Source organism: Pleurodeles waltl, chromosome 3_1, assembly GCF_031143425.1.
Source record: "Pleurodeles waltl isolate 20211129_DDA chromosome 3_1, aPleWal1.hap1.20221129, whole genome shotgun sequence".
Lineage (NCBI taxonomy): Eukaryota > Metazoa > Chordata > Amphibia > Caudata > Salamandridae > Pleurodeles > Pleurodeles waltl.
In genome coordinates, this window is record NC_090440.1 from 1,749,970,062 (window position 1) to 1,749,983,201 (window position 13,140).

The 13,140-nt window shown below is 43.7% G+C and overlaps 1 protein-coding gene across 1 annotated transcript in view; it reads right to left on the reverse strand.

Annotated features, from left to right (window-relative positions):
- UNC80 (unc-80 homolog, NALCN channel complex subunit) overlaps window positions 1-13,140 on the reverse strand; it is a 2,774,722-nt gene that overhangs the window by 2,472,369 nt on the left and 289,213 nt on the right. Inside the window, exon 6 of the mRNA XM_069225668.1 lies at window positions 905-978. Coding sequence (XP_069081769.1) covers window positions 905-978 — 74 coding nt within the window. The remainder of the gene's footprint in view (window positions 1-904; window positions 979-13,140) is intronic.

The window sequence follows — 13,140 nt, forward strand, 5'->3', positions numbered from 1 at the left end:
CACAGTGGGAGAAAAACAAAGAGTAGGAATGTTACCCATTTGTTTAGACCAACATTTTGACTTCTGGGGACTCCCACTTCATCATTACTGGAACCCATGGACCCCCACTAAATCATTATTGAAATCCGGGGACCCCCACTGAGTCATTACTGAAAGCTGGGGACCTAATCTGATAATATTATTTAATTTTCTAAGCAGTCGCGGACCCCCTGAGGAGGCTTCACAGACCACAGGTTGGAAACCACTGGTTTAGACTATTTGCAAGCATTCCTTTCATCACCTTTTGTGTTTGAACTGTGAGGATCTGAATTTACGACAAGGTATTTCAAATAGTATTCCATGGAATATATTTAACACATTTACCACCTGCTATAAGCAGGTGATAAAAGTGTGTAGGGCTAGCGGTGGGGTCACTGGAAAGGTGAGGAAGGGAATGGGAAATTACACCTCACAGGGGACAGCATTATATGGTCCCCTGTGCCTTGGCTGATGGTTGTGTGGGAGCTGGGGACTGGGTCAGTACTATTATGGAGCCCATTCCCAAAGCAATCTGACTTCAAGAAAATCTGGATGTGGGAACACTGGGCCAGTTATGATGGAGCAAAGCAGGTTGAAGTTCGACGTGTCTGCCACGTGATAGCTCAAACACAGTGTATAACATTCACATGTCACACAGAGATTTTTGAGAAACTGATTCCATTTATCATGTCAAAAGGATGAAGGAGAGTGAGCTTGGCTAGTGTAGAGGCTTCAGGCTGCCTTTTCACAATGAAATTGTCTTGTGATGCAGATTGTTTGTGCAGATTAGAGTTATTTTCCCCAGTTATCCCCCACCACATTTCAAGAGAAAGGTTCTCTCTAAAGTGCTTCAATATTTATCACACTCTACTGTGATCAATAGTACCTCAGTTGGTCCAGCATCTGCATTTGGTGACTCCGAAGATTGGTTTGGGCTGTTCATTGGAGAACTTCTCTTGGCTGAAAGCAACAAATATCCAATAAAAACTCAAATTAGTACACATATTTCCATATAATAGTCAATATACCAAATACTTTCATTATATGTTTCCAGAAAATCTTGAACAGCAATAGTACCAGAGAATACTATTCAGAGGATGTTGCAAAACCATATTGCACCAGAAAACACTGTGGTAACACATTGCACCAGAAGTACAATATAGAGCAATTTGCTGCGGCACAAATCATCTGTCCAAATAGAGTAGATTTGTACATCTACCAACATGTTGCTCTAAACCACCCAAAAGATAACAACAATACACTGTGGTGACAATGGTGCACAACGCATAGTATTAACAAAAACATCTACAAAAAATTGTCAAACTAGTGGAGGATATGAAGGTCACACTTGACCTGGAACAGAAGTATAAAAATCATCAAAGAGAAGTGCGACCCACATGCTGACTGCGGCCAATGTATTGCTGGTTATGCATCATAATGAAAATGTCACTTACCCAGTGTACATCTGTTCGTGGCATTGGTCGCTGCAGATTCACATGTTGTGCACAGTCCGCCATCTGGTGTTGGGTCGGAGTGTTACAAGTTGTTTTTCTTCGAAGAAGTCTTTCGAGTCACGAGACCGAGGGACTCCTCCTCTTTGCTTCCATTGCGCATGGGCGTCGGCTCCATCTTAGATTGTTTTCCCCGCAGAGGGTGAGGTAGGAGTTGTGTGTGTTAGTAATAGTGCCCATGCAATGGAATGAATAAGTATGTACAAATGAAGGTTAAGTAATATATATATATACAAATGTACAAATGTTGAAGATAACTTCCAACGGCTACAGGCTCCCGGGGAGGCGGGTGGGCACATGTGAATCTGCAGCGACCAATGCCACGAACAGATGTACACTAGGTAAGTGACATTTTCAGTTCGATGGCATCTGTTGCTGCAGATACACATGTTGTGCATAGACTAGTAAGCAGTTATCTCCCCAAAAGCGGTGGCTCAGCCTGTAGGAGTGGAAGTAGTCTGAAACAAAGTTCTCAGTACGGCTTGACCTACTGTGGCTTGTTGTGCGGATAGCACGTCTACACAGTAGTGTTTAGTAAATGGGTGAGGCGTGGACCATGTGGCTGCCTTACATATTTCGTGCATTGGAATATTTCCTAGGAATGCCATGGTAGCGCCTTTTTTTCTGGTTGAGTGTGCCCTTGGTGTAATGGGCAATTGTCTCTTTGCTTTAAGATAGCAGGTTTGGATACACTTAACTATCCATCTGGCTATACCTTGTTTTGATATTGGGTTTCCTGTATGAGGTTTTTGAAATGCAATAAACAGTTGTTTTGTTTTCCTAACCTCCTTTGTTCTGTCGATGTAGTACATTAGTGCTCTTTTGACATCTAATGTATGTAGTGCCCTTTCAGCTACTGAGTCTGGCTGTGGGAAGAACACTGGTAACTCTACCGTTTGATTTAAGTGGAACGGTGAAATAACCTTTTGTAGGAATTTAGGATTGGTTCTTAGTACAACCTTATTTTTGTGTATTTGGATAAAAGGTTCTTGTATTGTAAACGCCTGAATTTCACTTACTCTTCTTAGAGATGTGATGGCAATGAGAAATGCAACTTTCCAGGTTAAGAATTGTATTTCGCAAGAATGCATGGGTTCAAAAGGTGATCCCATGAGTCTTGTCAAGACGATGTTAAGGTTCCATGAAGGAACAGGTGGTGTTCTTGGTGGTATTATTCTTCTTAGGCCCTCCATAAATGCTTTAATGACGGGTATCCTAAACAGTGAAGTTGAATGGGTAATCTGCAGGTATGCAGATATTGCTGCAAGGTGTATTTTAATGGAAGAGAAGGCTAGATTTGACTTTTGTAAGTGTAGTAAGTATCCCACTACATCTTTTGGGGATGCGTGTAATGGATGAACTTGATTATTATGGCAGTAGCAAACAAACCTTTTCCATTTGCTTGCATAGCAGTGTCTAGTGGATGGTCTTCTAGCTTGTTTTATGACTTCCATACATTCTTGAGTGAGGTTTAAATGTCCGAATTCTAGGATTTCAGGAGCCAGATTGCTGGGTTTGGATGCCTGATCTGCTGTTTGTGTTGTGTTAACAGATCTGGCCTGTTGGGTAACTTGACGTGTGGTACTACTGACAGGTCTAGTAGTGTTGTGTACCAAGGTTGTCTTGCCCATGTTGGTGCTATTAATATGAGTTTGAGTTTGTTTTGACTCAATTTGTTTACTAGATATGGAAGGAGAGGGAGAGGGGGAAAAGCGTATGCAAATTTCCCTGACCAGTTCATCCATAGGGCATTGCCTTGAGACTGTCTGTGTGGGTACCTGGATGCGAAGTTTTGGCATTTTGCGTTCTCTTTTGTTGCAAATAGGTCTATTTGCGGTGTACCCCAAAGTTTGAAGTAAGTGTTTAGGATTTGGGGGTGAATCTCCCATTCGTGGACCTGTTGGTGATCTCGAGAGAGATTGTCTGCTAGTTGATTTTGGATCCCTGGAATAAACTGTGCTATTAGGCGAATGTGGTTGTGAATTGCCCATTGCCATATCTTTTGTGCTAGGAGACATAGCTGTGTCGAGTGTGTTCCCCCTTGCTTGTTTAGGTAATACATTGTTGTCATGTTGTCTGTTTTGACAAGAACGTATTTGTGGGTTATGATGGGTTGAAATGCTTTTAGCGCCAGGAATACTGCTAGTAATTCGAGGTGATTTATATGCAGTTTTGTTTGATGTACGTCCCATTGTCCTTGGATGCTGTGGTGATCGAGGTGTGCTCCCCACCCTGTCATGGAAGCATCTGTTGTTATTACGTATTGTGGCACTGGGTCTTGGAACGGCCGCCCTTTGTTTAAATTTGTACTGTTCCACCATAGAAGCGAGATGTATGTTTGGCGGTCTATCAACACCAGATCTAGAAGGTGACACTGTGCATGTGACCATTGTGATGCTAGGCACTGTTGTAAGGGCCTCATGTGCAGTCTTGCGTTGGGACAATGGCTATGCATGAGGACATCATGCCTAGGAGTTTTAAAACCACTTTTGCCTATATTTTTAGTGTTGGATACATGGCCTGTATGACCTTGTGAAAATTTTGAACCCTTTGTGGACTCGGAGTGGCTAATCCTTTTGTTGTGTTGATTACCACTCCTAAGTAGTGCTGTATTTTGCACGGCACAATGTGTGATTTTTTGTAGTTGAGGGAGAACCCGAGTTTGTAGAGGGTTTGTATGACATACTCTGTGTGTTGTGAACACTTTGTTAGCGAGTTGGTCTTGATTAGCCAATCGTCTAGATACGGGAATACGTGTATTTGCTGCCTTCTGATGTGTGCGGCTACTACTGCTAGGCATTTGGTAAATACTCTTGGTGCGGTCGTTATACCGAACGGTAAGACTTTGAATTGATAGTGTATTCCCTTGAATACAAACCTTAGGTATTTCCTGTGCGAAGGGTGTATCGGTATGTGGAAATACGCGTCTTTGAGATCTAAGGTTGTCATGTAATCTTGTTGCTTTAGCAGTGGTAACACCTCCTGTAGCGTGACCATGTGAAAGTGGTCTGATTTGATGTAGGTGTTTAGTATTCTGAGATCTAAGATGGGCCTCATTGTTTTGTCTTTTTTGGGTATTAGAAAGTACAGTGAATAGACTCCTGTGTTTATTTCTGTACATGGTACCAGTTCTATTGCTTCTTTTTGCAGTAGTGCTTGAACTTCTATTTCTAGGAGGTCTAAATGCTGTTTTGACATTTTTTGTGTTTTTGGTGGGATATTTGGAGGGATCTGTAGAAATTCTATGCAATAGCCATGTTGGATAATTGCTAAGACCCAAGTGTCTGTTGTTATATCCACCCACGATTGATAAAACTGACTTAGTCTTCCCCCCACTGGTGTTATGTGGAGGGGTTGAGTGACTTGTAAGTCACTGTTTGGTTGTTGGGGTTTTGGGGCTTTGAAATTTTCCCCGGTTTCTCAGGAATTGTCCCCCTCTGTACTGGCCCCGAAAACCTCCCCTTTGGTACTGTCCCTGGTAGGTAGACGGTGTTGATTGTGAGGTGCTGGCTTGTGTGGCCTGACCCCGAAACCCCCCTCTGAAGGTTGTTTTACGGAAGGTGCCGAAAGTGCCTCTGCTTTGCGGGGAGTAGAGCGCGCCCATGGCCTTGGCTGCGTCAGTGTCCTTTTTCAGCTTCTCAATCGCCGTGTCAACCTCTGGTCCGAACAATTGTTGTTCGTTGAACGGCATATTGAGTACTGCTTGCTGTATTTCTGGTTTAAAGCCAGACGTGCGTACCCATGTGTACCTTCTGATGGTTACTGCAGTGTTTATTGTCCTTGCAGCTGTGTCCGCTGCATCCATAGATGAGCGTATTTGGTTATTGGAGATGTTTTGTCCCTCCTCAACCACCTGTTTTGCCCGCTTTTGAAATTCTTTGGGTAGATGCTCGATGAGATGCTGCATCTCGTCCCAATGGGCTCTGTCATAACGCGCTAGGAGCGCCTGAGAGTTTGCGATGCGCCACTGGCTTGCAGCTTGTACAGCGACTCTTTTCCCAGCTGCGTCGAATTTTCGGCTTTCTTTATCCGGGGGTGGTGCATCGCCCGATGTGTGTGAATTGGCTCTTTTGCGAGCTGCCCCTACCACGACTGAGTCTGGTGGCAGTTGAGAGGTGATAAAAGCAGGGTCTGTGGGAGGTGCTTTATATTTTTTCTCTACCCTCGGAGTGATCGCTCTACTCTTGACAGGGTCTTTGAAGATTTGCTTCGCGTGCCTTAGCATTCCTGGAAGCATAGGCAGGCTTTGGTAGTTGCTATGGGTGGAGGAGAGGGTGTTAAAAAGGAAGTCATCCTCGACAGGTTCTGTGTGTAACGACACGTTGTGGAATTCTGCTGCCCTAGCTACCACCTGCGCATACGCTGTGCTGTCCTCAGGTGGTGAGGGCTTGGTAGGGTATGACTCTGGACTATTGCCTGACACTGGGGCGTCGTATAGGTCCCAAGCATCTTGGTCATCTTGGCTCATGGTGGTGTGAGCCGGTGAATGTGACGGAGTTTGTGCCGGTGATATCTGAGTTACAGGTGGAGGAGAGGGTGGCGGAGTTGCTTTCTTTGCCACCTTTGCTTGTGGTTTTAGTTGTTCAGTTTGGAACTCTAGTCTCCTTTTTCTCCTGATTGGTGGAAGAGTGCTAATCTTCCCTGTTCCACTCTAGATGAAGATCCTCTTTTGTCTATGGTCTACATCAGTAGTCTGTAACTCCTCTTCAAACCTGTGTTTACGCATTTGAGAGGACAATGATTGTTCCTCTGAAATATTCGGTTGCTGGTTGTTTTGGCACCGAAACTGTGTCTTTTTTTGTTTTCGGCTCCGAGGCGAATCTCTTCTTTTTCGGAGTCGAGCCTTCTCGGCGTCGATCATCCTCGGTGCCGCTGTCTCTGCGTCGAGCAGCGTCGGCTCCGCTTTCTCGGCGTCGATCTTTTTCGGCAACACTTTCTCGGTCCTGAGAATGTTGCGTGCCTTTGTCTCGACCCGATTTGGACGTTCTGGGCACCAGTTCGGCCTTTTTCGGTGCCGATGGACGGTCACCTTTATGGGTTGAGCCATGGGCAGTTGGCAGTGGCGTCCCCTGGGCCTTGTCTGTTTTCTTGTGCTGTGTGCTTTTCGACGTCTTACTCACAGTTTCATCGACGTCGAATTCATCCGAGTCCGATTCATGGATGGAGAAGGCTTCCTCCTCTTCTCCTTGTTCCTCGAACTCTCGGTGTTGTGTCGGCGTGGACGCCATCTGTAATCTTCTGGCTCGACGGTCACGGAGCGTTTTTCGGGACCGGAACGCATGACAGGCCTCACAAGTTTCTTCTTTGTGCTCGGGTGACAGGCACAAGTTACAGACCAAATGTTGGTCCGTATATGGATATTTATTGTGGCATTTAGGACAGAATCGGAACGGGGTCCGTTCCATCGATGTCGATGTTACACGCGGTCGGGCCGACCAGGCCCCGACGGAGGATCGAAATTACCCCGAAGGGCTACCGGAGCTCTTCACGATTCGGTGTCGATTCTAACTATCCCGATCCCGAGCGAAACAATACCGACGTAGTTTTTCGAAGTTTAGACTATCTTTCCGTCCCGAAACCCGGAGCGAAAAGGAACACGTCCGAACCCGAGGGCGGAAAAAAAACAATCTAAGATGGAGCCGACACCCATGCGCAATGGAAGCAAAGAGGAGGAGTCCCTCGGTCTCGTGACTCGAAAGACTTCTTCGAAGAAAAACAACTTGTAACACTCCGACCCAACACCAGATGGCGGACTGTGCACAACATGTGTATCTGCAGCAACAGATGCCATCGAACCAAGCAATACCACTGAAATACGATTCTTTGCATAAGTGCACACAAAATACCAATACAGTGATCAGCACACAGTGACATAGAGGTAGAGGTATATTGTATAAACCCTTAAATGTCACACTCAGATGATAACGCTATCTATAGGGCATCATAGCAGACGGAATGGTGAATACACACTTGCATGTTCTGCATTACACACTGTCGGTTGGATCTAGGTAAATTATGGAACTGCTGAGCAAAGCATTTCGTTCCACAATTCAAAGTCAATGTCATGCACCTTACAAAGCTGCACTGACCCCTGAAATGCTCTGATATAGGAAAAGGATTCTAAATTTTGGTCATAAAATTGTGAAGCCTACCAGTGAATATTCCTACAGGACTGTTATGGAACTTGCAAAGTCTGCATTCCAAGGGTGCAGATTATGGAAGTTTGCAGAGCAAAGTATGGCAAAAGATGTATTATGGTAAATTGCAAAGTATGTTAACTAGTTCATAGTAGAAAATAGCGAAATATTCTGGTATATGGGTTTAAAATGGTCATACATCCTACCCAAGATTTCACAATGTTACTTTCCTAATGTGCTGTGCACCATCTTCACTATACACCCAAAAAATTGTTGGAGACAATCCCAAACCCCAGTTATCTTGTTTTTATATCATACCATATTTTGACCACTTTTTCTAAACTAAAATGCACACAGTTCTCTAAATTTACCAGGTGGTATTTAAAAAGAACATCCAACCACCTGCATGTTAAGTGATCTTTCAGTTTTAACAAGTTTTGACCACTGTTGGTGCACAATGTGTTTGAAATACACCATTTGCCAGTAAACCTCTGTACAATTCCTAGAGATCTCCCAAACCTCATTTTGAAATGGTATTTACATCTAAACAGGTTTATACCTATCACACTGCCCTACTGTACATTTGTCACAAATTTCCCAAATGTTCATTGGGGAAGAGTCCTCACTTTGTGAATTTCCACATGCGCCATACTGGACCCAGAAACGTTAAAGCAATTTACTCATGCATTGACAGTTGACATCATGTGGCTTTGTGTTGAGTCAGTCCGCTCTGGATATGACGTGGGGGCCTCACCTATATATATATATATATATATATATATATATATATGAACCGAAAAATGTTCATCCTACACTGGCATGTTCTGGCGCACTTCGTTTTACGGCGGTGCTGGTTTCACGGTAGGACATCCGCTGCGAAATGTAAACAATTTCCTTAGTTTTATAAAAGGAAAAACTGCACTCTAAAGGTCTTCATTTTCAAGCTGCTTTAATGCTGGGCTCAATCAATATTACCAGAAATACAAGAACGGCCGACGCGTTTCGGTCATTTCGACCCTGTTCACAGGCATTTCCGGTCATGCCCCTTCTCAGTGTTTATATTCACATTCGGAAACCCTTGAAAACTAACATTTAACAACACCCACTGATATGTGTTTTGAACCCCATTATTTACACTACAATTCTGATTTATAAATGTTCTGAATTACCGTAATTCTGACCGATTTCGTTTTCATCCATCAATCAATGAGAATTATGTAGCATTGTGGGTGTAGTAGTTTTACCCATTCTCCATACTTAGATGCATCTTACAATGCTATATTTACACTACACTTCTGATTTATAAATATACTGAATTAACATAATTCTGACCGACTGCGTTTTCAACCACTGATCAATGAAAATTATATTGCATTGTGGGTGTAGTAATTTTACCCATTCTCCATACTTAAATGCATCTTACAATACTATATCATCAGTACTCTATTTACAAATTGATTGCCAATTTCCTTACTGGAAATTTTACTCATATTTACAATTTCTCTTGCTTGTAATGGATAAACTTATATGTCATTCTGAACGACTCATGAGTTTGCTCATGTACTCCAGTGTGTCTCTTTTCACTAAACACCGAGAATCATAATTACAGAGCCACACCAAAAATGTCATTAAAAAAAACAAGCGACCATGCTATGTTTAAATTAAAATACTATGTGTAGGACCATAAATAAAACGTTTATCCTCAATCCTGTTTCTAATATTGAACAAAATTGGAATTTAGCATTATAAATGTACAAATAACTCTTCGTCCTGATTCAATCCCAGCGGGGTCAAAGTGCGAATCTCTAGAATGCATCTCGACTCGGCGTAACTTCCTCTGTCTATCTCCTCCTCGTTTGTTAATGGGCATTTGATCAATTGCATAGTACGTCATCAATTCCCATTGGCTGTTATGTGCCTGCTCCATATGTTTTGCTGTAGCATAACTTCTGTCTATGTTTATAGTAGCCCGAATGTGTTCTAAAATTTGTTTCTTGGTTTCACATATAGTGCTCCCAACATATTGCAAGCCACAAGGGCATTCAATAACATAGACTGTGAATCGACTCTTACAGGTAATATGTTGTCGAATTCATTTTATGCCTCAATTACTGATAGTATATTCTTTTGTGTTTTTAGCAATCTTGCAGGCTTTGCAATTACCACTTTTCCAAAACACAGGTTTCTAAAGCCAATTTTTCTTTTTTTGTCACAGGAGCGCCGTCCAGAGGGTAGGTCCATGGCTAAGGACCTTCGACGTAATTCGTCAATTTGAGTCCTTGGAATGCGCTTCCCAAGGAGCCTGGTCTCAATTTGGGGTTGGGCGACCTTCCTTTGACTTAGCCAGTTTGCTTTACGTAAGTGACTGTTTTTCAATCCTAAATTAGGTTTTTTCATCTTTTTGTATTTTTTTGTATTATTTGGAGAAGAGGTGATTATTTTTTGGTCTTGATGAAGCGTCAATGGATCCGGTTGGACCGTAAGACGCGAAACATGTTGACCCTAGTTTAGAGGTACCATAATAGTTGTAGTCCTCTGTGGGTTTTTTGCTCTTTGAGAGTAATTGAGCATTATAACTCAATTTGTTACTTTCATGTTCGTTTTTAATCTTGGTCTTCATCCTCTTTGAACTGATTAAAATGATGAAGTGTATTGTGAGATGAATAACCAATTTTAATTTAAAAAAAAATTCTGTTCTCTCCAACCTGTGCTAGTGCCTGGATGCAAGCATCTCTGTCTGTATAGTTTGAACCCACCAGTCACTATCAGAACAGCACGGCTTAGAGCCCCCCTTATCGGGGAGCCCATCAGGCGTTGCAGCGCCGGGCTGACGTAGAGCATTCCCGATGATTATGCCAGTCATCCACTGTGATGCTTGAGGGCTCTTGCTCCTGAGACATCAGGTCCCCTAGTAGGTTAGAGTAGTTTGGAACAGTGTACCTTTTGTTTATATTACTAATAGTGGGAGATTGTACACTGGACCATAAAACTTCCCGGTCCCTCCTTCCCTTTTGTATTTATATATATATATATATATGCCACCTCTGCGCACTCATGTCAGATTCTTTATGACCTCGTCGGACACAGAGCCATAGAAATCAGATCATGCAGTGTGCAGGTGCATCAGATTGGGCTATATGAGTCCGTTACAGAGAAAGGGAAGGGGGGAGGGTCAGTGAGGAATCTGCAGTTAGAAAGGATTTCTACCAGAAAAGGGGCTATCGAAGGTAAGTAACTTGTTCTTGTAATATAGGCTTCTAATTGTAGATTCCTCACATTGTGAATATATAACAAAGCAGTACACCTCCCTCAATGGTTGGTCTGTGTGATAGCTCAGACCAGGAAATCCTGCAGGACAGATTGGGAAAAGTGCAGTTCCCTCTAACCTGTCCATCCAAGCAGTAATGCTTGGTGAACACGTGGAGGTACAACCATGAAGGCCACTGGCAAATGTCAATGACGTGTACACCCAATGGCAATACAGTGGTAGCAGCCTTTGCTCTGGCAGAATGAGAAAGCAAGCGTTATGACTGCTGCTTTTTGGGTAACCTGTAGCAGATGTTAATACATTAAACAATCCATCTGGAAGTGGTCCTCTTTTGCACAGCTTTCCCTTTCTTAGCACCAGAGAAACCAACAAAAGGATGGTCATCCTCTCAATAATCTTTGGTCTGATCAACCTAGAAGCCAAGGGTCCTTTTTGAGTTAAGGCAATGAAGCCATTCTTCCTCCTTGCAGGGATGCGGTGGTGTGTAGAAGCCTGGCAAAGTGACGGATCGACCAATGTGGAAGGAGTTACTACCTTGAGCAAAAATGCTGTTTGCGTTCAGAGGACCAGAAAGATTTATATAGAGGTAAATAGACAATGTTTGGAGTTTGCTTACTCGCCTGCCCAATGTTATTGTGGAAACATATGTATTAACGCCTCAAAAAACGCATCACATCTGGTGACTTGAAGAGGGATGTCTGGTCAGGTAAACATAAGAAAGGTGAAAAGACCAAAAGTTAAACTTTATTGTTATCACAGCAAGGCCTTACTGGACTAGAAATAAACAAAACATGAGACCATTTACAATTGTGCATTCAAGGGTTGAAAACCAACAACATACTTCTTCCGCCGCCCTGTGATTTGTCCCACAGATTTGGTTGATGGACGCCCACAGATTTGTTTGATGGATGTCTGGCTGCTAGGATGACACCAACCACCTTAGGGGAGGAGAATGAAAGCCATCAAATGCTGCCACTCAATCTCCATGCAGGGATGTGTAGATTGTGCAGGTTTGCATGCACGATTTGGTACTGCTGCTGCAACAGCAGGTCCTCCTGAAGGGGAAGATGGATTGGAGGACATATGCTCATGGCCAGAAGTTCCAGGCACCACACTCTCCTTGCCCTGTCCGGCACCACTAGGATGATTTTGGCCTTATTTATTTGATCTTCTTGAGTACTCTGGACAGGAGAGGGGGGTCAGAATGGTGTACATACGTTTGGACCCCCCAGTGTGCTGATGATAGGTGTCTCCTAGGTAGGGCTGCCTTGGAAACTCCAATGTGCAAAAGTTTGGAGAATGCGTGTTTTCTGCAGTTAGGAATCAATCAAGCCAGGGATCTTTTGACATTCGCAATCCGCTAGGTACTGGTGAAGAATGTGTCCACTCTGGCATTTAAATATCCTGACAGATGTTGGGCAATCAGGGAGATGCCCAAAGTGATCAGCAGCTTCCAGAGGCTTCCTCTCGGCACAGGACCCATGACTCCACTCCATCCTGTGTTGTGTCACACTGCAATGATGTTGTCTGTGAGAATTTGCACATGCTTCCCCCGTGATGGACGGGGGGAACCCCTTCAGTGTCAAACAAATAGTTTGCAACTCCAACAAGTTGATGTGGAGTTGAGTCTCTGCCAGAGTCCTCTGATCTCCATCTCTACTAGATGACCTTCGCAATCCAGGAACAATGCATATGTCATGACTGTTAGCTCAGGGTGTGGTAGAGAGAGGGGTCTGCCTCCGCCCCAGTTGAGGTCGTGCAGCCACCACTACAGATCTTTTGAAGTCTCCTTTGACGCCTAGATGGCGTCTGACTAATTGCCTTGGTGCTGAGCCCACTGAAGCTTCAGATCCCACTGCAGATCCCACATGTGCATCTGGCAAGGTCCACAAGCAGGCTAACATGGCCAAAAGCTTGTGAGACGCTCTCACTGACACCCAGATCAAGAGTTGAAACATTGAGATCTGGAGCACTAAGTGATCTGATATGATGCTCCTCCATCGAGGGAGTTGAAAGTGGACATTGTGGGGAAACTGGCACCTTGTTGAGGGTGCACCCCCACTTTTTGCCTTGTTTCGGAATGCAACTTGGACCGGAGTGCACTGGGTTCCTGCTAACCAGGTTCCCAGTGCCAGTGTTCTTTCCCTAAAAACACTGCAAGGGTAATTGGATACACCTTTATTTACCACTATAAGTCCCTAGTAAA